Here is a 27052-nt window from a genome sequence, read left to right as displayed (position 1 = left end):
ATGGCGGCGGGCGGCTGGCGCCTTCTCTGCGCCGCGCCCGCTCTGCTCCTCGCAGCACTGCTGTGTCCCGCCGCCTCCTCCTCCCGGGCGGGCAGCCCCGGCGAGCCGCGGAGCCGGGTGCAAGTGCTGGGCGGCTCCAACTGGAGCCTGGTGTTGCAGGGCCAGTGGATGTTGGAGTTGTGAGTAACGGCCGCTTTCCCGCCCGCCTCAGAGGCACCGTGCCGGGGACGGGGATGGCGGGGGGCAGGGGGGAGGGAGTTTCCTGTTAGGGCGGCCGGCCTCAGTCCCCCGGCCCCTGAGGAGCCGGCGTGGCCGGTAAGCGGTGGGGGGAGAGAGGGGCCGGGCGGGGCCGGCCTTCCCGCCCCGCGAAGGGACGTGCGGCAGCAGCCGCACACCTTCCCCCGCCCCTGCAGTGGCCGGCCCGGCCCGGGGTGGGGGGACGTCCACGCAGGGACACCTAATGCCACTGAAGCCCCTCTGCCACCAAGCATTGTCGGCCCTGAGCCTGCAAGCACACGCTCACCTTATCTGAGGTGGTCTGGTAAAGGTAGCTGTCCTTCAGGTTCTGGTCTTGTGCGGGCACAGACCGGAGGGCCCCAAGGTTAAACCGGGCACGTCTCGGTAAGCCGTGGTGTCATTGATTACATTTCAGCGGTGTTATTCAAGACAACTGCCTGCTGGGGAATAGTGCCAGGCACTGCACCTTGCACTGCTTACCCATTTGGGGACTTTCCCTGGATCCTGTGCAAGCTAGGAAGGCTGAATTTGGTAGGTAATATTCAGCAGGAGTAGGTTTCCGAAGTGGTACGTGTTGCATAATATCCCAGAACACCCTCACGTCCAGCTGTGTTGCTCTAGAGTTCTTGTTCAAAGGAGATGCATCAGATTTCATTAACATTTCGGTGTGGCTGTTGTTTTATCCTGATGACAGCTAGAGAGGTCTGCTTATTGTGGGCTAGAGTTTTAAGTACTTCTGTTAGTTAGAAGTGGTGTCATGGCTTCACTTGTGACATGATACTGTTCTTGAAGTGCACGTGACGTTTTGTACTTGGAGGCTAGCTCACTTGCTTATGTTCAGAAGGGGAAGAAGGAACTTGAAGTTTTTTTTAAGACAACAGTTAAAAAGTAGTTTAAGTAGGCAGTATGCTCACATGATATCTGTTTGCTGTACAGCTACAAAACAGGATTTTATTGTGATGTGTGTGCTACTCCTCTATGGAAGTGTTTGAGTTTGAACAGTTTGAAACAGATTGGGTAGCCTGTGAAACAGACCAGGTTGCCCATCAACATCTGAACTCATGCTCCCTCATGAATAGCTACCCACCTGCTTTAAGTTTTGGTTTAGTATTGAATTTGAGTTATCTGCAGTCTCTTATTAGGGGGAGGGGCTATCATTTCCTCTAGAGCGTTAATGCTCAGGATCCTACTGGACACCTGGTATTAATCAGGGAATAGATGGGAACAATCCTAAAATATCTGCTTGAGATACCCGGGGATGCCCACTGTTGTGGCTAAGGATTTGGGTTTGATTTTGAGTCTCTTTTTTCCCCTTATCATTTATGGTGTTCTAAAAGGTGGGGTAAGAGATGATCTTGGAGTAGGAGAAAATAAATTTATCTTTTAGGTTGAAATTGTTTCACTTCTGACATTCTAGTCCTATGTGGAAGCTATTGTATGAAAGTTATTGATTCATACACGAGTTGGTGAATCTTAAGGAGGAAAAAGGTCATTTATGGTGACTCAAAGTTTCTTATTTCAGAGATAAAATATTTAAATAATTAGTGGTACGCGCCCCTGAGGAACAAAGAAGAGAGGAACTGTCTGAAACCAGAAGTGGTTAGGATAGCAAACAGTTAAAATCCTTTGTGAGTCTTTACTCCACTTGAAACTTTGCACTCTGGTTTGGGGTGACAGGTAGCTGGCAATTGCAATGGTGGCAAAGTTAGCTTTAGTGCTAGCTGAATATGGTACATGTTGCTACAGTGCTTAAATTAGACTTTATTTTATGTACAGTGTTTGTGTGAAAGATCCGTGGTTCTCCATGCTACTTTCTGTGGTACATTGTAGTGCTTTCTGCTTTTTTCGTAAGTGAGAAGGAACCTTTGTCTTTCTTGCAAACTCAATGCTGCTGTTCTGGAATTAGTGGGAGTTTGAGATTCCCAATTGTGGCTAAACAGGAGTTTGAGATCTAGTATTGATTTATGATTCTTGCAGTTGTTTTCATGCTAATGGATTTTGGCTTCTACTGGATTTTTATCTGGTTTAGAGCTGGTGATCTGGACAGGACTCCTGCATTGTCAGTTCATTGATTCTTTCCGTGCTGCATGATAGGTCTGTTGGAAAGAGTGCAATATAGATCATCAAAACCTTATTTGCTGGAAGGACCTTCTGTTAGTTTATAAGACCTTTGTTTTCCAAGCAGTTTGGTTTTTTTTTTTTTTTTCTTTAATGTAAATGTTGTTGTAGGATCTCTGGAAAAAAATATTTGTTTTGGTCACCTGCTCTATGCTACTGGTTTGAAGCCTTCTGCCCCAGTAGGAACCACTACTGCTATTTCTATTTAATGTCAGTTTTTCTATTTGTGAAAGTAGTGTAGGTGAATTACTGTATGCTACTGCTTTTTTGTTGTTCTCAGGAGCACAAATAGAGAAACTTAAGTCAGAAATTACTTGTGTGCAGGATTTGTAGTGGAAATAGGATTTTTCTTCCTTCATCCCTCCTAGCTAACGTGTGTGTACTTGGTATCTTTTTGTAAATATTCACTTATTCGTAGCTGGCAAAATTGCAGGCACTGGAAGCACTGCTGCATTTCATTGATAAGTGTTCTGGGTAACTTTGTGTCTCTGAAAGATGTTGCAACACTCTTTGCTTACTGTTACTATCTCAGCACACAGATCCACGCTGAAGTGCTGTGAGTGTGATCCTGGCGTGAACTGTTACAAAAGGTTTCCTTATTGACTTATTTCGAGTCTGTAGCTGCAAGATAATGATTCGTTAATATGAGGAATTTTCTTTTGTCCTTATTTTTAATATTGTGTCTATTAGGAATAGAAAAAAAATTCCGGTCTGTTTATTTAAAAGTGCATTTTGCATTTGTAAACATAGCTTCTTCTAAGCTTGTATGATCTTAATTTAACATCCTCTTCTTTTTGAAGTAGATTAAAACAAACACACACCCCCCCAATAATAAACTTGTTGTCTTTATGCATCTGGTTACAAATGAAGCTATTTAATATTCCCATGTTGTACCTGCAGTACTTTAGGTACTTGCCCATTGGGAAAATCTCTAGTTTAGTTCCCACACAGGGTGTTAAATGTTTTGGTTCCCATTTCTTTCAGCACAGACTTAGTGCTGTGTGTACATAAAAAAGAATGTTTCAATGTTCAATTTAAATTCTAGCCAGGTGGAAATCAGGAGGATAGTGTAAGTAGTAGTCATGTTTTCAAGGCTAGGTTATCATACCGAATAGCATAGAATCATACTTTATTTTCTCATTATCATTTATTGTTAAACATTGCCCTACTATCTGGTAGGCCACATTATCACAAGGGTTCAGTCCTCCCACTAGCACTTTTTTCTGTAGTTTCAGGGGAGTGTGCTAAAAATCTAGCTGAATGTTTTGGTATTTACATGGTTTAATGCTTTTAAAGAGATGATTGTAACAGATTTAAAGTTCAGTAAAATTGGGAATTTTCTGTCGCTTATGGGAGTATAGTCTCTTACTTCCTTTTGTTTTGTTAGTATTCAGGCTTTTCTTTGTTTTTTTCTTAAAAAAACCCCACAACTAAAAAAAAAAAAAAAAAAAAAAAAAAAAACCCAAACCCAACACCTCAAAAAGCAGGGGGGAATGAAAATCAAATTACCAAAACTGTTTTGATTCTGAAGCTACTGCAGCCCTGCTGACTGAGTTCAGAGGAAGTGACCAAATTATCTATGGACTCTTTATTAAATAACTGAACGTGTGGCTGGTTATTGTGCCGTGCATTGGCTCAACAGAAACTGATAAAATGTGAAACTGAAGTATCCTTGGCAGCAGAGGCTTTACTATTATAGAAGGGGACAAAACCATCTAGAATGATGGGAGTTAAATCTGCTCAAGTTCTAGAAGATTTCACATAATTTTTAAAGGATTCATTGGCTTTACATTTTAAAAATTGGTTCTCCATCTTAAAAAAAAAAAAAAAACAACAACCAAACAACAAAAAAACCCCAACAAATTGCTTGTGAATGGAAAGTTGTTGGGGTCTTTTCTGTAATTGCAGATAGCACTCTTATCCTTTTCTTGTTTTTTTAAAATAGAGAGCTAAAAAATTGCTATATACCCTGCTTTGCTTCTCATCTTGTTCTTGGAAATTTGAAATGCGTTTCCTTACTGAGATGTAGAAAAGTGGAAAGTGGCACTTTAGATGTTACCCAAGAGAATACAATTTGTTTGGCTTCTAGTGCATCACAATGGTATGTGTTACTTTTCCCTTTTATTCGGGTATTACTGGAAAAGACATGTATGTCAGATTGCTGAAGTAGATACAGCAGAATGGGAATTCCTAAGGTTGAGCTTGCATGCTGAAACAACTTGCCCAGGACAGTGCCTTGGTGTATTGTCACTTCAGCAAGCCCATCTTCGACTTAAGGCATTTGAGTAAAATCCAGGGAAGAAACCTCCTTTGTTTTCTCTTTGAGATAGCTAGGGCTTCAGCAGTTTGAAGAAAATAAATAAATAAAACAAAACAAAAAACCCCAAACTTGTTTAACTGTTATGGAGCACGCGTTTTTGGGTTGGGAGGTTTTATCTGTTTTGCAGGGGTTTTGGCACACTGGAGGAAACTTCTTGTCAGCTGCCAGAGCCTGTACTATTGGTAGATTACAGGGACTAACTTTTGTGTCTGGCTACTACCACCTGTGTAGTTGAAAAATAGACTAAAACCATGTAGTTGACTTTCTGAAGCTTATCTTTTGTTGAAATTGCAACAATGCTTATTCTGCTTCAAGAGCTATCCATATTTAGGAACAAGAACAAATCAAATGATAGTCTTAAGATAACACCCAAAGATAGCCATTGTCTTTTTTTTTTTTTTGTATGTCTATGAACTCTGTAGCAATAAAGCAAAACTATGTAAAAGAATAAAAGTTATTTCATTCCAGTACTATTTTTACCATTCTATTAGGTATGGTCTCAACATTTGCATGTCTAATTTAATATTGCCCCAATCTGAAATTCAGCAAATAGCTTGGTTTACTGTAAGCACTACCTTTAATAAGAGTTGCATGTCTTGAATTGAGGAAAAACTGGACTAAACGGGGAAATTTTTTCTCACCTGTTTTGCTGTTTTCTCTTCAGCAAATCCTCTCATGTCTATATATGTAAGCTGGTTTTCTTTTGTTTCTGGATTCTTGCAACTTTATGAAATTACCATCAGAGCAAAATGTGGAATGGTATTCGAGGTTACATCTGTTCAACACTGATAGTTAATGGTAATGGTAGTGAAAAAGCAGACAAGAGTCAGTTTCATTCATTTGAAAATGAGTGAATTGGTGAATTCCTTAGCCAAGCAGTTACAGGAAGAGAGATTAGTGGCTTGGAGTTGGAAACTGTGTGTCAGTAAATCTTATTAAAATCATTCTGTGTTTACTGATCAACTCTGTAGCGATATGACTGAATGGCATGTTTGTTCAACTGGTTTTAACTGAAGGGTGTTTTGTATTTTTTTTTTTGTTATTATTTTTATTTATTGTAGCCATCAGTGAAGTTGCTGGTATTTGAAAGCCAAAGCTTGGTCTTTTATGCTTTAGATCAGAGATAGATGTAGACTTTGGGTTTGACTTTTTAAGAGCTTAAAATTTTGCTTTTGGATTGCTATCTTTATGCCCTCTGAAAAAGCTTTGGGTATTGTAATGGATTGGAACGGGAACTGGAGAACACCTGGCTACTTTGAAGTAGTGATTTAAGTTAATTGTTCTTGCAATGGACCTGACCAGTAGATAGATGTTAGTTGTCTCATTTATGGAGGGTAAACAATGCATGAGGATATTTCAGTTGTAAAACTTTGTGCTATGTAAAAAGTTTGGTAATGCCACAAATGAGGTATATGTTAAGACATGTGCGATACCTGCTTGCAGTGTAACTTGGCAATGTGTAAATAGTATGTGGTGTTTTCAATCTGATTTCTAAATGGTGGAGACCAGTAAATTGTCTTTTAATGTATAAGAGGCTACTAAAACCTTTCTTTCCTTAACCAAGTGCCCAGCTCTTGATTTAAATTCCTGTGGACTTTGATTTTAAATTGGAAAGACCAGAATGCTGTTTTCTTGGCATGCTTGTAGGGCATAGGGCACAGTGCAAAAAATAAGTTAACAGCTAAAGGTACCCCCTCATGCAAAGGGAGAAGCTAGAGAAGTAACAGCCCTAAATTTGGTGGTGTTGACGAGGTGCTAATTATATCTTGCTCTGTCTGTGGCATATGGCAGAAGACATTTGGTTACATCTGCTTTTGTGAGTGACCTGGTCATGCATCTTGTGACTGGATGAGGAGTAATGAAGGTTGGTTTCACAGCGCACACATGTTTTCCTGCTCCTACACTTTTTTTTTTTTTTCCTGGGGAAGAGAAGAATGGTAGTTGTACCGTGACTCTTGCAGGAATACAAAGCGGCCACAGTTCTAAAGGATTCATTAGAAACCTACATTGAAATAATGAAATAATGAAAACCTCCTTAAGCTTCAGTTCTTCAGGGTCCAAAAATTTTTTTGAAACTTTTGATAGAGGTGACCTAAGTGTGAAGTATTTTACTCTTCTGTATCTTACTGAAAGAGAAAGTGTAAGGGGAGGTATTTTAAGACTGCGAGGGAGATGCAATAAAGCTTTGACCGTAGGATGTTTTTGTTTATTCAGGAGGCGCTCCTGAATTCTTAGTGCTTCAAATGCTGCAGAAGAAATGTCAACATTAAAGCTTCAGGACAGTGAGGATGTTGAAGTAAACAGCAGTGATAACTCTGCAAAAATCTGATGTGTATTGCAAATTCTCTCTTGTACACGTAGGGACAGGGTGTTTTCTGGCTGGCAAAACACCAAACATGTAACTTCAGGAATGAAAAGCAAATATTTTAAGCCTGATTGTCTGTGCCAATGTTCAGCTGGAGTAGCTGGATCTTGTAGCATTGTATGTGACTGTTGCCATCCCATGCCCAAAATTGGTAATAAAAACTAGGAAGCCAACAACTGAGGCTTTTTATGAGGTTCATTTTTATGTTCTGTCAGTACCAAAGTGTGATATGGGTGGATTTTAATGCTGCTTTGAGCTAAAGAAAATATTAGTGATAATATGAATATTAGCCATGTGTATTCAATATTCCACTTAATTTCATTTAGAAGAAACATTTATGAATGTCAAATGTAAACATAAATGCTGAGAAGGCCCAAATTTCTATTTCAAGATCAGATAGTACCTTAAACAGGCTAAAGGGTGTATTAATCTTGAATATCTCATGGCACGAGTTTGATTCATCTAGAGAAGCTGGATTTAGAAAACATTTCAGCTTCTGTCTTTAATTTTAGAGCAACATGAGCAGCATTATCTGATGGATGTAGGCAGTTTCTTACTTATCAGTCAAGATACTGTAATAAAATAATACTGTTTGTAAAGTACAGTATCTGTCAAACTATTATTAAAAGCCCTCCGTAGGCCAGCAGCACAATGGAAAACAGTTCTGCATGCTTGTTTCCAGCATATTCTTAAGAGATACTGAGGGGCTGTTTCTTGGCAGGATAACTTTTATGTACTTTGTTCAGATACTGTCACACAGAATTATGTTGATTCCAAAAAACAAGGTATTGACTTTCATACTTAGAATCATAAATTTCTAGTACAGTTAAATACAACATGTATTTTTAAATTGTATCCTTTTAACTTGCAAATTATAAGATTTCCTTTTTTAAATACTTATGGTTTGCCATAAGCACTCAGAGTAAATTTGATTCTACGTCTTCTGTGAGAAATTATCTGGTTTAGGTTCAGTCTTATTAACATGAAATATTTGTGTGTGACTGGGAAGATCTCTATCTGCAGCCACTAAGAAAGTAAGCATTCCTGATCAGAAGGTGGCCAGACAATAGGAATTGCCACTCTTTAAGTCAGATAGTAGTGCTGGCAGACAAACAGAAGGTAGTTCCCTGTAGAGGTTCCTAGTTAGTCTAGTGGCTACGTGGGCTGTTAAGGATATCGGACTCTGCCCAACATTCTATTGTTGACAATGGATGAGGAGCACAGTAGCATTATCTGGAGGAATTTGCCTCTAGACCCACTATTCTTGCTGCCTTTCATTTTAAAATATCAGAAATCTGCATATATACATTTCTACTTCCACTCCCTCACCCTACCTTCCCCCCCAATAAATCAGGTTAAACCATGTAAGTATGTTTTTTTTTTTTCATTTGTAAAAGTTTAAGTCTGTGTATGGGTAATTGCCATGGCTCAGTTACGTGGTATACTTAGCTGTTCTGTGTTACCTTAGATATGTATATGACAGACCATTGCAAGCTCCACAAGCTGGACACAGGCTTTGTGAACCAAGTTAGGGTAAAATACATAAAGATGGCAAACGGGGTCTTATCAGCGTTTAAGCATTATCTGATATTATCCTTTCATATTAGCTGTCCTGTTTTCATGTTGATATTATCGATAGCAACTGCAGACTTGATTATTCCAATTGGTAGTATAGAAAACTCAGCTCTTGAAACTGGCTTTCTTATTTTTTTTTTAAATTAATTCTGAGAAAAAACAGGACTTGAGAAAGACAATCAGTATGAGCAGTAGGAATTTGATGTGCACTCTTTTTAAATCTCTAAAGAGTGCTATCCAAAAGGGCATGCTTTAATATATTGAGTAGTAGACTAAGGCAAATGTAATTTCTAGAAGTTCTGAGGTGTGGGAAATCAATACAAAATGTTATGTTGAAGGCTACTGCATCAGAGGACAGCCTGGCTTCAATAATTCTGATAGCTGCCATGGAAATGGATTTATTGCATAAGTAAATAGAATAAATTGCAAGTGGTGAGGGGGTTTGATATGAATTTCTCAAATCTGTGGAGATTTGGTTTTGTTTTAATAACATGAGGAGGAACATGGGGATTGATACAAAACTACTGATTATCATAGAATCATAGAATACCAGGTTGGAAGGGACCCCAAGGATCATCTGGTCCAACCTTTCTTGGCAAAAGCATGGTGTAGACAAGATGGCCCAGCACCCTGACCAGCTGAATCTTAAAAGTGTCCAACATTGGGGAAAGCAGTAGACATGATTAAGAAAAACTGTAGTTTTTTTTCCTGTGTGATTGATGCGTTTGTATTTTCTCTGTACAGTAAATCAATTTGTCTGTAAGTGTAAGAATATTAAAATATTTAACCTGTCTTCCCCCTTTAGCTATGCTCCTTGGTGTGCAGCTTGTCAACAGATTGAATTGACATGGGAGAGTTTTGCAAAGGAAAGCGAACATCTGGGTATCACTGTGGGAAAGGTGGACGTCACTCAAGAACCAGGTATAATATGAAATAGACTGTTTTAATAAAAGGAACTGTTCAATATAAGTACCACTTAGTATCTGGGAGTGTGCTTTATTTCACTGGAGTACCTGGGATACCAGCCAAGTCAGGTTTCTAAATCAAAATAACGTTACCCACATTTCGCTTCTCCATATAGTTCACATCTGTGAGCCTAAGTTTATAAACTCAATTTGAAGGATTAAAGAATTGGGGAGTGATCTGGCTTAATACTGTATTAAAAGGGACTTATTCTCTATTTTAATCTACTTCACTGAAAGTTCTTGCCTGTCTCATTCCTCTCTCCTCCAAACTGTCTGCAGAAGGATCCAGTTTTGTAGCCTCCAGTTACTGAGAGGGTGTGGTAACATTACCACAGTGTGAGCCTGCTTTAATAAGTTCTTAACTGTTTCCATGATGGTGCTGGTTTATTGTCTTGTTTAATTGTAGTAGTGCTTTAAATTACAGATGTTATTGTTGTTTTCTGTTGGTGATGCACATATGCAAGTGTGTTTACAAAAAGTTTCCTAACTATCCACAGAGGCATGAACACAATCTTATTTATTATTTTAGTGACTGCCTTCAAAGTTTTGAATGTGTGTTTGTGTAAGCGGTACAAATATTGTTTAAACCTCTGCATCTCTTGGGAATGCTTCATGCTTGTTTTGGTTTTGAGGGGATAAAAGATGTTATCAGCAGTATCAAAAGACTGAGAGAGTTAGGAAGAGAAATTATTAGAATAGAAAGGCTAAGATTCACCATTTTTTTTAAATAATTTTTTAATGCCTTATAAAGTGTGTGGAAAATATGTCCATTTTATTATTTGAAAACATACCAAACAAGTTAGCTTTATCAAGTCAGCAGAAGGGAAGTGACTTAAACTCTGGTCTCGGAGCAATTTAAGTTCACAAGAAAATACCAGCTATCCTAGTCGTTGTGTTTTGTTAGAAGTGTACAAAAACTCTGATGCCAAAAAGCTGTTGATGTGAGGCTCTCCTCTAATGCATATAATAATCATTAACAGTTTATTAAACAGATTAGTTTGAATATTCAAAATTTTTGCATAGATATAAATTTAGTCAGCTTCTCTGCACATTAACAAAGTAGTGGTTACTCTGGAGTTAAAGCTGCAAATGGGGATTCATTATAATCCTGACTTACTCTTTTCTCCCAGTTAGATGGGGATTCTTTTGTTTATGCAGTATTCAAATAGAAGGATTTCAGTCTTGATTGTGGCATTTGGAAAAAATGCACTTTCAGAAGTGATGCTGTAAAAACAAAATACTTGATCTCGAAGGAATTATTCTTCCTGGTAAAAAAACTTGCATGGCAGTGTTGGGACCTGAAGGGATCAGGCACTTGATACTTTCTTTTGGTCTAAATTTTTCTGACTCTGCTGAGTGATGCCAGATTCTTAAGACCTTAGATATGACTTTTTAACCAGAAGTTCCTGAAAATTTTGAATTTCTAATGTTGCTGAGAGTCTTGACCTCTGAGGATGCTTGACCTTCTGCAAGTCAAAGGATTGACTGCAAATGATGAATTTGTACCTGGGCATGCGTAATATACCTACAATATTCAGTTCAGCACAAAGCATGAGAACTGTAGCCACTTCTAAAACTAATGAATACTCAAACTGGAAAACAAAGATTTATTTCATATTTGACCTTTGGTGCTGATGTAAATTTGAAGGTATATGAGTGCATTTGGAATCTTTCCCAAGTTATTGAGGTATTTTTACTATAGGCTTATGCTGCAGCCTTTTGGTTGGGGTGCTTAAGCGCTCTATCTCTTGTTCTTCCTTGCACAATGGTACCTTAATTAGCTTTGGTTATGTAACCCCTTCATCAAATTGGAAGTAGTCAAAATGCATTAAATTAGGAGAAAAACACTAGATGAGTGCAGAGTTGCGTAAAATTGCACTTCCAAAACCTGCAGGAGAAAGTAGCCATTCATGGTACTTAATTACAGCAGATGCCCAAGGAATAAATCCACCAGAGCCTTAATGGATTTAACAGCATATTTCAGTCACTTGATGTACTAGTCTTAAAGTGCTTATTCTTTCCTCATCCTTTCTATTGAAACATTTAGTATTTCAAGAGCAAGTAAAGGAGATGCTTCTTTGTCTCAAAGTTCTGTATATTTGTGGTGCCTTTTTTAATCTCCCAATCACATTTACCTTTGACTTAAAACAAGACTTCTTGGACCTTCTGTAATCTTCTTTGAGTAGTCATTTGATGAAAGTAGCTGTATTTTTAGATGGCATCTATATTCTCTGTATTTTGGGAGGATTGGGGCTGGTGTGCAAATACTGAAGGTTTTTTCCTACTCTTGATTAGCTGTTGACTTCATAATGGGTGTATGTCTGTTTTTAATTTGCAAACAAAGAGAGATGCTTAACTGTATTTCAAGTTAAACTATTAACCAGTTCAAGTTTATATTATATGTGCACGAAAACAATTTACTATCTGTTCTTAGCTCTTTCTAGCTGGCTCACATCTGCTTTTATTGTTCTAAGGAGGTGCCTTAGATAAGCAACAAATCTCCAACTGAAGTTTTGGGGATGCTTAGATGCATTTTGGCAACGCGTTTTATATTTTATAATTTACAGATTTCATTGTTCATTCTGAGACCACTGGTACTTGCTCGTAGATAGGCTACTGGTGAGAGAGATTTAAGCTAGCTATTTTGTTTTGTGTTTGCCTGACTAGCATTTGTAAGAACTTTGGAGAATCTGTAATTGTTCCTATGACTTTCTCTGCTTTTAAGCTTATTATGTTCTGTATGGTTCTCCACCTAGTTTTTCTTGTGCAGCTGTGCTTTCTGCTTGATGAATTCTACTGTTAAACTTGTGTTTTTGTTTACTTTGTATCTGCCTGTGCTGGCACAGCTTTTGGCTGTTTTATGAGGTCTTCCACAACCCTGCCTCTCATAGCAATAAAGGCAGAAAGCTGAAAAGTTGGAATGAAGATGACTTCCTTTTTGGAACTTTGAATCAAACCAAATGCGAATATCTTTAAACATCTTCCAAAAAAACCCACCCCAAAACCCAAACAACAAACAACCTCACAACCCTTTTTTGCCTATTCCATAGGGGAATTCACACTAGAAAAAACATTATTACTGAAACTTTTAAAAATACCTGGATAGTTCACTCTGGCTCATCTTTGTCTCTAAAGGCAGAAACTCCCTTGCTACAGTACTTTTCCATGGCTAACTTCCTGGTGCCAGAAGATGTTTGCTTTATTGGAAGCCAAATAAGGGCTTAGTTTCCCAAAAGATTTTCACAGAACTATATAAAAGGAAAAGTTAAGTGACTGATTTGTACTCTTTACATTGGTACTCTATATGAATGGCAATTGCTGGCTAGAGGAATTTAGCCCTTACTAATGGAGTTAGGCTGCAAGTCTAGGGGTTGATAATCTCTGAAGTCTGCTGTATTTTTTTTTTCCAAAGTATACTGCATTAGTAGCACATTTTTCATTTCTGCAGTCTTTAAGTTTGATGTGTTGAATAATAAATAATATTACTAAGCACTAAGGTGAGTTCTTCCTCTCACTTGCAGGTTTTGTAATTGTCAGGAGGTGTCAAGTAGCCCCAACTTTTCTCAGGTTTGGAAGCAGAGGAGAGTGATATCTTCACCTGACGGCTTAGCTAGTTCAGCTGTACAGACAGCCTGCTTATGAGATGTTTGGGACCTTTCTGCTTCACAGCTGACTGTACATTGGGAGATCTTCATTGGTGTACCTAATGCAGCAGTGTAGCTGGAAGCACTTGAACCTATTACTCTGTAGTAGTGCAAGACCAGAGAACTTCAAGCACCTTCTGCCCCACAAGTGGCTTTTTGATGATGTGATGCTAGTTTCTCTGTGCTATGAGTTGCATTGTCTAGGGAGATATTTTTAAAAAGATTATTTTCTATTTGCTAGTCAATGAAACGCCCACTTTCAGTGTGGGGATCAATCCCAGTCAGCCTCTTGAAGTCCTACTTCAACCTTTTTTTATCCTTTCTGCTGTCTTATGTCTGCTGCTCAAAATGCTGACGTGACCAACCCTTCTGGACAGTGTGAAAAATGGTTAAGTGATTCTCATGGCTTAAATGTGCAGTATTTTACAGAACAGAATGCTGAGGCATCCCAAGCTTTATTACCAATCTGTTGGAATACCAGTTGTATTTATGTAGAGAGGAATGATGTATGGGAAGGGAAGGATAAGAACCTAGAAACATCCAAAACATTGTCTTGCTACAGTCATGTTTATGAGAGACTGAGCCTTCCTACAGAATGTAAGAACAGACTGGTTGTGCAGTGTACGTGGATTATTTGGAAGAAGCAAAATGTGTGGCTCTTAAATAATTTGAAATCAGTTAGTGGATGAATTAAAATCAGGGGCCAGAGTTTGTAAGACATTGTTGTCATTGCTGTTGTTAGTGGCCCAACTTTCTAGATGAAACAAAGGTCATCTGGATAAGAGTATGCACAGATGCAAGCACACAGCGTCCTGGAATATGGGTGCATTTGTGTCTCTTGGTTGGAGCGGCACACTGCTGGTCTTATCAAAAACTTCAGCTGTGTGCAAATATTGGTTGGAGAAATCCATGTAGAAAAATGACCTTGCAGTAAACATTCTTCAAGGTCAGCATTTTTCCTTAATTTGTCAACAGGATTTAGTATCTGTTGCTGTTTGTAGCATTTCTGAAGACAAACTGTTAACCTGTATTTACAAAACAGTGGTTAAAGCTATGCAGTCTGCTGCTTTCTAGTCTACAAATACAGATCTATAGATATGTATAGATAAGTCTGAATGCTGAGAAATTTCAGTTTTACTTAAGTGTTTGATGTGGCTTTTTCTTCCCTTTCTAGGTTTGAGTGGTCGTTTCTTTGTCACAACACTTCCTACGATTTACCAGTAAGTGTGTCATACTAGAAAGAGTTGTCTGTTTCAGTACATATTCTTTTTTCCTGTCCTATTTGAACAGCGGCATGGAAGATGTAATGGACAACTGGCTTGTTTCACTTTTGTCAGTCTCTAAAACATTTCTCAGGAGCTCAATGCACTAAATGAACATAAAGTATGTGTGGAAGGTTCCCCTACAAACAGTTTTGTACCTAGATAAAAGTGATGGTTTTTTTCAGTCTGGAGACAACATTTAATGGCATTTGTAAAAGTTGGTGCAAGTTTGCAGTATTGGCTTCTAGAAACCTGACCATATGTGAGCAGACATTCTTGACCTTATATAAGTGTCTCTAGAATTTCTCATTTGAATAATTGACTACATAGGTCGAATGTAAAGCAGTACATAAATTTTCCACTGTTTGTTGTACTGCTGCTCTTACTGTTAGAATTCTTCATCTGTTGACTCTCACCAATATGTAGCTGTTGACTCCTACTTGTCACTTGTTTTAAATTGTAACTCTGAAATGCAGGTAAAAATGAAGGAATATTGACTTGATTTCAGTTCAGGTTATTGTTTAGAGCTTTGATTGTATTGATACAGTCCTCATATGAGGCTTTTCCTTAGTTTAAGTGACTTTAGTAAGTTCCCCTATTATCAATACTGTTAAAAACAATCAGGAAAGACATTTGCTGTATCTCTTCTCCAGTAAAAAGATGTCATCCTTTAAATATTGAACCCTTTATTAAGTCATGGTATTGTGAGTCATGCATATATATATGTACATGCACATATTTATAAGCATGCTTTTAATTCTGAGTTGTGTCTAAAAATGGTTTGGTTGTTAACCTTGTGTGCTTTGTATTTGCTTTAGTGTGAGTATTTAACAAAAATAGCTGCTTTAATAAGTGGCAAAAGCTCTTGCTGTTTAAAAACTGAGACCTTCCATCATGGATTAAAGTTTTGAAACATATTGAAAATGGTTAGGCATTCAGCTTTCTGAGCAAGTCAAATCTATAATGTATATGGGGTTTTTTAGTGTTTTGTTTTGTGGTTTGGTGTTGTTTTTTTTTTTTTTTACCATAGATACAGTTTAACACCCATCTGTGTTAATGCGTGTTTCTGTGTTTTAGTGCAAACGACGGAGTATTTCGCAGATACCGAGGCTCACGGACATTGGAAGATCTTCAAGGTTATGTTTTAGAGAGAAAATGGAAAGCTGTGGAGCCTGTAGCAGGATGGAGGTCTCCATCTTCTATAATGTAACACTTTGTTTTTATTAACAAGAAACACATTTTATAGCTCATTATTCATTAAGGGTGCTATGTTGACAGCTTAAAGACAAAAAGGCCTTTATTCCCTAAACGTCTAGGCTTTGCAGAAGCAATCTGTATTGACAGCCTGTTTTCCAGTTTCTCACCTTTAAAAGCAGTTTCTATTCTGCATTCACTTTTGCTTGTGCCTGCAAAGGCTTGCTTACATCATCTTTGAAAATATATAAAGAAAAAAAGTGCAGCCACTGAGCATTATGTAAGTGTCAGTTTCAGTATCTGTTGAGTACTGGAATCAAATGCATGTTTATGTAGATTATTACTCCATGACTTCTGGCTACTTGAGGCAGGCAGCCTTTAGCCTGAAGGATTTCTTGTTTATTTGTTTACAAAGAAGTCTGGTGTCCTCCCTCAGAATAGGAAACAGTGTAGTGCTTATACAGTATTTCAGAATTTGTTTTCAGAGCATTGAACTTGTTTTGAAACAGCGTAAAGTGCTTGCATGATGTAAAGGATGAACCAAAGATGTGAATGGACTGCACTTCATTCTGGCTAAAGCTGTTATGTGTAAATTCGTGCAAAGACCCAATGGGTGTCCTTATCTTTCAAGTGAGAATGTGGAAGAGATATAGGATGTTTAGTAATGGCGAGGGTAGTTACAGGGCTGCATGCTGCTGTGAGCTGGGGAAAAGGGAGCCGCAGCTGCATCAGATTTAAGCTGTGAAATTGCTTTTTCTTGATTATGCTCAAACGTCATCTTTCAAGTCACTGTTTCAGTGCTTTGCATTGAGCTGGCTTAAGTGAACATAATACAGAGCAAATGTATTTATTTGCTGTAGCCTCCTTCTGACAATTACTAGAGGCTGAATGGCATTGAAAGTTTATAGATAGAATCTTTTTCTTGTTTCTGGGCGGTTTTCTGTGTATCTCAGCTCTTAGAACCTGTTCCTTCCTTATATTTGTTTTCTAGGATGCATGGTATGGCAGGGCTATTTCACCTCTCTGGATGGATTAGGGTAAGTAACTATGTGGTAGCGTTTTCCGTTCCCCTCCAGGCTTAGAGTAATATTCTATTCAGAAGTCAAAACCTAACTGAATATTTTTATTATCTTTTATAAGATTTAAATTTTCCTTACATTTCCTGTACATTGGATATATGGTATTTTTGCACTATAAACTTTGTAGTACTAATAGTCTATGCCAAAAATGACAGTTTGATTGTAAAGACTATCATTGATACTGAAAATACTTACTGTTCTTATTATCTTGGTATAGTTAAAATGTTCTGTCCAAGTGTGCTAACATGATAAAGTATTTTTTTTTGAGAGCTGCTGCAAAACTTGTAAACATCAGGAATTCATTTAGCATCCCAGGTTCTCTCACTTAATACTATTCTTAAAGATTATATCCGGATTCCTTTTCAGAGTTGTAAATCAAGCTTTTCTGCAGTTCATTTGCATCTAGTGTATTGTACAGAAGAAGAAAGGGTAATGGTTTTATTCTTTAGTAAGAATCTGGATTTCAAACTGTAAACACCATTCTCATAGGAACACAACAAATTTGGACAGTAGAGTAATTGTCAGAAGTAAAGGAGAAATACTTAGCGTACACTGAAGTATGCTTTGAGCTTAGAAGTCTTCCAAGACACTTTCATTTGGGAGCTATCAAAGTTTTTCCTGTAGCATGCAGATGCTGAGAATTTTCAGACCTCTCCAGTTTTCTTCAAATCTTCAGGTGTAGCCAAGATTGAGAAACTGTATTTGACTTTTATAAAAGGTCTTAATATTGTAACGTGCTACAAAAAATAAATATAGTAGAGAGTTTGAACAGAGTTCCTATCACTTCCAGTAAGCATTTAACTAACCCAGAATCAAACAAAACTTTCAGTTATTAGGTTTCCTGTGCAAGCTATCTTTGATTCTTTATTACACTGGATAGTATTAAGATTTTATAGCCTTCTGGTATTTCTCTTCCATGGTTGCTGTGTAATGATGTTGTCTCTGTCTAGTTTCCTTCCTGAAAGATTAAATGCTCTGGGAAGAAACCCTCTCTAATTTGCTTTCCCCTTTGATGAATATTTCAGCTGTACATTTCCTCACTCTTTTTGCTGTGCTTTAATAAATGTGGGAAGCTGTTCTGACCAAAAAAAAAAAAAAAAAAAAGACTCTGGAATTGCAATATTTAAACTTTTGTAAATGTTGATTGTGGTTTGTTTTCTAATGGATATACTCTTGGAAGAGATGTAACATCATGATTTACTTCCTACCAGACTATCTGACTCGATATGATGCTTGGTTCAGTCAATTGAATTTGTAGGCTTAAGTAACAGACTTCAGTTTCAAAGAAATCTTTATATTGTGTTTGGGTTATTCTCTTCACATTTATAAGCGAAATCACTTAGTGTCTACTTAGAATGGGTGGCTCCTTTTGAGAACTAAAGATCTTGAGAAAGAACTAAATGGCTCAATTTTTAGTTAATGAACGAATTCCCAAATTTAAGTATGTATTTTGATCTTGTGCATTTTTTAAGTATCTTCCACTCTGCTTTCCACATGTAATTATGGGGATAAAGCTCTGCGTGAGGTTTCATTTTTTTTTTTTCACTTGGTGGTGTGCTTGTGAAGTGGGTATAAAAGGACATTTGCTTTTAACCTGACTTGGTTGCTTTTTTGGGTTCAAAATTACCTTTTTTAAATAACCAGCTTCACATACTTCTGTTGGTGCTGTGACTGTCATTATCAAGGATGCTTACTGTGTGGTCTCCTTCCTACAACAGAGGCCATAAGAACAAATGTACAGGTTCATGCCGTGGGTTCATCTGTCCCAATAGGCTGTCTCTGACAGTTGCCACCTTCTTACAGGATATAAGGATCGGGAATGTTGTGATATTTTCCTGTATGCCCTGAGCCTTCCTCATGCATTTATCCACCTTAAGATTACATATGGCATCTCTAATGCCAACTGCCTTAGGAAGAAATAATTGTGCACCCTTTGCTTAAAAAGCCCTTTAATATGAACAACTTAGTAAAGAAAAACAAGATTTAATGGTATCAAAAGAAATACAGTATAACATTTAAGGATGACTAGCGCTTGAGAGGGAAGTATAAATTTATGCTAGTATAAATACTGTTAAATGAAAAGTCTTAATTGGATATAAATTTATGTAATGGTGACAGCAGTATAAATCATAAGTGGTGTTAGGTATGAAGTTATTAAGTACCTTCTTCTCATTTACAGCAAATTCATAGCTACCTCACTGGCACTCTTGGAATTCATGTTTGGATTTCTTATGCAATCTTCTTCTTAGCTACCTTATTGATTGGCCTGTTCCTGGGTTTGGTAAGAAAGCACATTACTTTTTTTTTTTTTTTTCCTCAGTTACCTAGAGCTTTGCATGAACTTGTGAAAAAAAGAACAAACTTCACTGATAATATATGCTGAGGTGCCTTATTTTAATGATGTATCTCTTGTCCTTAATATCTAGTGATAGGATGCATGCGAATGGTTCAGAGCTGCACCAGGGCAGGTTTGTAGTGGACATTAGGAAGCGTTTCTTTACTGAGAGGGTAGTCAGACATTAGAACAGGCTGCCTAGAGAGGTGGTCGATGCCCCAAGCCTGTCGGTGTTTAACAGCCATTAATAGTATGCTTTAACTTGTGGTCAGCCCTGAATTGGTCAGGCAGTTGGACTAGATGATCGTTGTAGGTCCCTTCCAACTGAAATAGTCTATTCTATTGAAATTCCTAAGTATTCAGTACTGCAGATGCCCTCTCTAGTGTTGTTACCTACTTCTGGTAAAGGTTAAGACTGGTTCACTCGAAGTTAACCTTTTTATGAAATTCATGCTTCAATTTAGATTTATTTAGTACATCCACTAAATAAGTTATTTTTATATTGACCTTTTCTAAGACTTTTGTACATAGGGATTGAATGTGTGTGGTCAGAATTGTGTAAAAACTCCAACTTTCTAAAAACACAGGCTTTGTGGAGAGATTTTTATTGGCTGGAGTGGGATTGTACTTGTGAGAGTTAACAATGTAAGTATGCTGCTGCGCTGTTACTCAGAATGAAAGGATGCAAGTATTTTTTGAAAGGCGCTCGTGATTTGGGGGTTTAATTGATTTACTCTATTCCAGGGCATAGCTTTGTAGTTATAGCTTGGTTTTAATAAAATCTTACTTCACTTCTCTCTCCCCCATGATCTTTTGGTTTGAGTTCTCTTCAGTAATTGAAAAATCTGACCTCTTTTGTTACTAACCGGAACTGGTGCATTCATATATCGATCTCCAAAACATCAGGAAGGTTATTCAAACAAACCTGTTAGCCATGTATGTGAATATTAATGACCATATCATAGAATGGTTTAGGTTGGAAAGAACCTTGAAGGTCATAGAGTTCCAACCCCCCTGCCATAGGCAGGGACACCTCCCACTAGACCAGGTTGCCCAAGGCCACGTCCAGCTTGGCCTTGAACACCTCCAGGGATGGGGTCTCAACAACCTCTCTGGGCAACCTGTTACAGTGCCTTACCACCCTCGAAGTGAAAAACTTCTTCCTAATGTTTAATCTGAACTTGCCCTCTTCCCATTTAAAGCCATTCCCCCTCGTCCTATCGCTACATGCCCTAGTAAAAAGTCTGGGCCCTAAGTTGTTTTGTCAGTGGAAACAGTTCAAAGTTCAAACAGTTCAAACATCCGCCTGGAGCAGTCCTGAGTAATGTGCTCTAGGCAATCCTGCTTTAGCAGGGGAGTTGGACTAGATGATCTCCAGAGGTCTCTTCCAACTCTGAAAATTCCGTGATTCCGTGAAAGTTGCTTTACCTGTGGAGCTGGGATTATTTCCCAGAATATTTGAATTATGTGGCTCTGTGACCTCTCCAATATCAAAGTTAAATCAAAGTTAAATGAGAAACTGAGCTGGAAAGGAGATGTAGATGGGAATAGAAGTTGTTACAGACTAGTTGCTTGTTCCACAAACATGTTCTACAACTGCAAAGACAGTTTAAAACAGTTGTGCTGATAACTGGTTTAACTAGCTGCTGAATCACTATTCCACGTAGGAAGTGTAAAGGTTGTTTCTGGCACTTGGTGCTCTGCCCTTCAGCCCAAATATTAGTGTTAGTGAAATAAAGAAAAATTGCCTGAGTATGTTTCTCAGTAGTACAGGGAAGTGATTTCAAAGCAGTGTGTGTGTGTACTTTGGCAAAACCACATTTTTATACATAATAGGTGTACAGAATTGGTATAGATGAGCAAACGTCTTTCATTATACAACTTAAACAACTGCATTTTTCTAGATGGTAGACTTTCATCACCAAATGAGTGCAAATCAAGTTAGCATAACTAGGGGCAAATGAATATGATGATTTAAAAAAACCCATTCCTTCTTGCTCCTTCACTAAAAAAAGAAACACAAACCTGAAAAAATGTAAAGTTAATCTCTCAGCTTTTTCTAAAAAGCTTTTCAGTGATTGAAATGTATTTCTTGAACATGGTATCATCTGTCTCTTTTCTTTCTTTTGCATTATTCTTAGCACATGACAATGAGACACAAATATCTTCCCTGCATTTTGATTGTGTGCATTCTACACTAGGCTGCTTTTAAATAACAAAACAACAACAACAACAAAAAACCCAAAAACATAAAAGACAAAACCAAGCACAAAAGGTGGAAGTACACATTGTGTATTGGGGAGTCAGGGGTAGGAATTGAATAAGATCCCAAAATACAGAAAATCTTGACCAAGAAGGTTTCGTAAGTTTTAAATAATAATTCCTCAACTGTGTTCTGGGCCTCTCTTCTTAAGATGCAAGCTGTTTTAATACTGAATAAATTTATGGAAGTAGGAGGCAGAAAATTTGGAGTAGAAAGCAGAGAATGTTAGTTGGTATACATCGAGAACACACTTCAGTGCTTTCATTTAGCTCCTCAGGACAGCTCTTATCTCCAAGCAAGATAATATAATTTTCTAAATTTTATTATGTGTCTATCTTAAAAGAATGAGTAGGAAAATACTTAATAGCATAGTGGCTGCTGGGATGGTTTGCTAACAAATGACTTTTTTTCTCTTACACAGATACTGGTTTTGATTTCAGACTGCCTTTGCCCATCCAAGTCAAGATACAGAGCTGAAACATCTGGTAAGAATTCTTAAGTGGGTGAGACACTGTAGGTTTAAATGTGCACTTGTAGGAGGGAGAACTTAATTGTGAACCAATGTCAAGAAGTTCCTAGATGTCAAGAAGTTAGATGTGAACCAATAATCCAGGTATTTATTTAGTCACACTGGCAAGGACTGATATGTTGGGCTCTACAATATCAATGGCAAAGCACCCACCTGGAGGATAGCAAAGCAGACAAAGAAACCAAAACAAACAAACAAAAAAACCCAAACAAACAAACAAAAAAACAAACCCAAACAACAACCCAACAGTAATCTGTTCCAGCTTCCACAACTGTGAAGAGGCTAACTGCATTCAAAATGAGGACGTCTTGAACAAAGATACTGGGATTTGTGTATTTTATGCAAGTGCATATTCACTAGACCTGTTGCTTAAATATAGAAAAGAATTTGCTTTGGCAGGACAGTTCCAAATCCTAATATACACTCTGTATATTGCATTAGGAGATGCAGCATTCTGAACCTGAAAAATTTTCTACGTAATTTGTGGTTGGGGAAAGGAGGAGATAGAGGGAATCAAATGAATCTAGAGACTGCAGGTGTGGGGATGGGGAAAGGTGTTGCGTCTCCTTCCAATAAAAGAAAACGTGCGTCTCTTATCCTTGGTGAGAAGTCTTCTGAATAGTATTCTGCTCCCTATGAATTATGGGAGGCAAAAACTTGCACATGAAATAGTGTCTTGTCAGCACCAGATGTGTGTTAAGCTCCAGAATACCTTTTGGTATGTTTGTGCTATTAAGTGGTGTCAAAACTTAACTGTAATTAAATATTTATTTTTAATTGTGTACATTTGTACAATTTGTACATTGGTTTACTGTTGAAGATGCATCTGTGACACTTGCCAATAAGACTTCAGCCAAATCTAGAATTCTTAAGTGTGCAAAATTACCATCTTCAAAATCGTAGATGGTAATCACTATCAAAAGAAAAATGCACGTGTGCATACTTGTGCAGTATGCTATCCAATTGGCTGCTTGACTCAACAGCAGATGTTACCTGACAGAGCTTACCAGTATCTTATCACTTTCCCGCTGATTTGTTTGATAATTAAACCTCTTCAAGGAGCCAAGTAAAATTGATCTGTCTTTAGTTTGTAACTTGGTGGAACATAATGAAAGCTATCTATGCCCGAGATGCAAGAAGAACAAATGAAAATGGAAGAGAAATACTACTGAAGATTTAATTGTTATAACTGAAATATAAGGAAAATATAGTCCCGTACAAGTTTTCAATAATAATGTTCATGAATATTTCAGAATACATACATGGTGATGTAACTTTAAAAGCCATTGTTTTGAGATTCAGTCTAACTTCAGTATTTGAAACACTTCTTTTGTTTAGAAGAAGCAATTACAAAGGATAATGTGGAGAATGCAGCATTAGAAGAACCGGAGGAGGCTGCAGAGCTTTCCGCAGATGATGCGGAAGAGACTGCAGATGTAAAAGATCTCTCAGATGGAGAAGATGCAGCAAATTCAAGTGCTGATGACTCAGAGGAGGATTTAGCGCTTGGAAAAGAATCAGGGGAAGAAGAAATGGAAGACTTAAGTGAACAGCCTTTAGCTGATTCAGAGACTGAAAGCTCAGTAAGACAGCGTAAAAGTCAGGTGGCTGATAATGGACTATAGCTGTTTTGGTGGTGTATTTTGTACACTTGGACCAAAGAAGTATCAGACCCTGCGTCTGAAGCTGAATCTTACACTTGATTTGTCATTTGTGTTTACGCAAAACCTCTGCTCTGTCAGCAGGCTTCTCTTTTTTAAGCTAATACTTGCTCATTGGGTTTGTTTTATAAGCACATATGCTGTGTATTGTGTAACTTTAGCCATGACAATCAAAATAAGTCTATCTTATCTGTTTGAAGTCTTCTAAGAGAAAAGAGGTGTTACAGAGTCTCAGTTCACCAGCTATAAAACGGTCATCTATGCTTGTGTTACTTGGTAAGTATTGACCTAAGCAAAATCAGGACTTTTAACTCCTTACAGCAGCTTGGCAGGACAGTGACTTTTCTGTCTCAATGTTTATTGTTTTCAAATGCCACAGAAGCACCAGATAAGTGATACAATAGTGAAAGAAGGCACCTTATTAGTCTTCTATTAAAAATGTTGTGTATGATGGGTTTATTTTTATCACTTTCAACTGAAGCACCTTTCTTTTTTTATTAATGTTTTTTTTGAAAGTTTATCATACAGTATGCTGTGTGCCCCCAGATTTTTCAGGTTTTGGTAATTTGGAGGCATGTTGCACAGCTCAAGCTTGTCAGCTGAGTTTTTTTTAACCCGAGGAGTTTGAGTAATTGAAAACCTCAGGCCGAGAAAGAGTGGCAGCTAAATGTTTAAAATGTTTGAACTTTTAAAAGGCTTATAGGAAATTTTTTTTGGTTGGGGGGAATTTTTGCCAAAGCATGATTTTTATTTTTTTTTTTTTTTTTTCCCCCTTCAAGAGATTGTAGCAAGAAGTATTCACTTTGTAGTAAGCTGTATATTTCTTGCCAATACAAGCTTGTCATATGCAGTTCTGCCGTTTCCAACTCGAAATGCTTTTGGCAGAACTCAGACTGCTTTAGTAATATTAACTGAAGAGGCACTTAAGGTTTTACCTCTGATTGCTTTTCTACTTTTTGTCACTGGAATCGGCACATCAGGAAAAGAGAGGGGCAGGGGTGGGTAGTAGGGAGAAGCTTTTGGGTTTGCTACTTTTATCAAGATAAAGATGTATCTATTGAACTGTGTAATGTGAAAACGGCTTGCTGGGTACACAGCATGAAGTGTGGTTTGAAGACTTAAGTCACTAAAGATATCAGTAATTCCCTCCTTTGACTTGGTTAATATATAAGGCTTTTTTTGGTAAGGAATACCTATAGTGAGATCCTGTATGTTCCTATTTTGTTGATGTGTGTTCATGTGCATAAGGTGTTTTAATCTTGATATTTTTTTTAATGTATATATTGCATAAACCTTGCTAACGTGCATGAATTTCATCTTGTTCTTCAAGAATAATCAGAGATGAAATAATCCCATTAGAAGAGACAAGTTGCAAGTACAAAATGCTGCTTTCCTTTGAGACTGAGATTAATAGGGCCAATTTGTGTTGAAAGTTATTTCTTTTTTTTTTTAATGCTCAGAAAGAGCATATTTACCAAGAAAGCTTAACTTTTCCTGTCTGTGTCCTGTTGCGTATTGCGTCTTGGAACGACATGGTAGAAACTTTGTGTTTGTCTATTACAGCTGTGTAAAGAACAAAATTACACTGCATATATTGAATATGAGTTTTTTTTAAGGAACCTTCTCAGTCTGGAGCTTGAATTTCATGTAGTGGATACATGTAAATATGCTTTCACATATGTGAAAAGATACAGTTGAGAATATATATACGTTGCCCTATAATGAGAACAGTTTGTCTTGTGTCTTATTTGGGCGTTGTCCCATGTAATTTAGCAATTGTAGAAGCTTACAGACAGTGGAACTCAGTAGAAGTTGAGGTACATAGCAGCTTTTTACAAAAAACAAAAACATAAAAAAAACCAACCAACCAACCAAAAACCCCCAGCCAAACTCAAGCTAAGTTTTTATTTGCAAAAATTAACTTTGTGGCTGCTGCAGTCTGGAGGGAAGAACTGTGCACCTAAAAGCTCAGACTACAGATTTGTTGTTTCCACAATGTATTTCCATTTTTCATTATCTGTGCATTAGGAGCTCATAAAAGTAAAATGAAAACAAGACTTTAACCATATTTCATGAGATAAGCAGGAGTCACTGTGTATATTCTGTTACTTGAACTTGCGTAAGATTAGAACAGACTTGCCCCCCTCCCCTCCCTCAGTCATGGATCCAAAACTACCAGACACTAAAAATATGTGGGACTGTATCCAGCACCGATTGAGGGCAATGATGACTTTGGTTGTGTACCAAAGAGAATATTTTATACTACATAGGGTCTTGTGATACTCGGTGTGTAGGAGAGAGCATGTCAATATTAAATTTTGATTCACTTTCTCTTCACTTTTGTAATAACATGGAGCCAGTCATCTAAAATCATGTTTAGCTGTTTAAAGAGGTTTTGACTTTAAAAGATACAGAACATCCTTATACCTCACAGTGGCTTTGTTGTACGCCATTGGGAATATGAGGTATTAAAAAAAAGTATTAAAAAGTCAAGTTATCTCTTTCCAGTGCTTAAGGTGAGATATTTGGGCTTTTTGAATGTTTTAGATAAACAAGACATTCTCATAAGGGCTAGATTTCATTAAGGTGTCTCTGAATTTAAAACACAAACAAAAAGACAAACCACAAGTGGCACTTAATCCTACAAGATACGGGGTTTATGAGATGCTGTGAGAAAGCTCCTGTGTGTGTGGATTCTCTGAAGTATCTCCTTATGTTTCCTCTGTTTCTGTGTGTCACTCTTAAGTTTGGATTATTTAAAATGATGATACGAATATTTTCCATTGTAATAGACCTAACTGTAAGGTAACTCTCTGATGAGCAAGGATTAAGCAGGCAGCAAGTGACAGTGGTTCATCCTTTCTTGTGAACCTGGAAATGAGCTATACCAGGCTTCTAAGGTTTCTTGAACATAATATGTATGTCATTGCTCCTGTGTTTTCATTAAAAAGTAAGGAATGTTAATGCTAACTTGGGTTTGACTATTTGATGTGTACTGTAGTATCTCATTACAAAGATCACTAAAAAATTGTGATTAAGAGTTTAGAAAAACAGGTGCTATGCCACCATTGATATCTCCAATATAGTTTTACATTTGTAGGAAAAATATTGTACCATGATACTCTAAATACTTAATTTTGACTAATATTTATCCAGCAAACAACAAGTAGCAAACACTGTAAGGGCTAAATTTGTATTTAACAGAAAGGTCACTAGCTATGTAGTAAAAGCGTAATGTTAATATACCTTCCAGAATCAGTTTTTCCACTAAAACACATTTTAATTGGATCATGCAAGGGTAGTACTAATTAGACTATTACAGTAGTATTAAACTTGGTGTGTTCCCATAAAAAAGTCAGTATCAACCTTTTGTGTAATCTGAGTATTCTGTTGTCTCTGTCCTCTGTTATGATTAATTTTAAAGAATTGAACTTGTTCTTGTAGTCTCAGTATAGCCAAAATGTCTTTGGAGAAGCTGCTGCTAACGCTGTTCAAAACGTTTTGA

The 27052-nt window shown here is 37.5% G+C and overlaps 1 protein-coding gene across 1 annotated transcript; it reads left to right on the top strand.

Moving 5' to 3' along the window:
* On the top strand, window positions 1-23511 carry TMX4 (thioredoxin related transmembrane protein 4; the record flags this gene model as incomplete). The annotated part of the gene is made up of 8 exons (XM_082481237.1): window positions 1-179; window positions 9421-9536; window positions 14399-14444; window positions 15564-15692; window positions 16672-16717; window positions 18939-19040; window positions 21779-21842; window positions 23225-23511. The coding sequence occupies 8 exons, from the start codon at window positions 1-3 to the stop codon at window positions 23509-23511; spliced, it is 969 nt and encodes a 322-aa protein (XP_082337363.1).
* Window positions 23512-27052: the final 3541 nt, after the last annotated feature.

The sequence above is a fragment of the Vanellus vanellus genome (assembly GCF_965231255.1).
Source record: "Vanellus vanellus genome assembly, chromosome: 3".
NCBI lineage: Eukaryota > Metazoa > Chordata > Aves > Charadriiformes > Charadriidae > Vanellus > Vanellus vanellus.
Note: the sequence above shows the minus strand (reverse complement) of the source record. Positions and strands in the feature narration are given on the sequence as shown.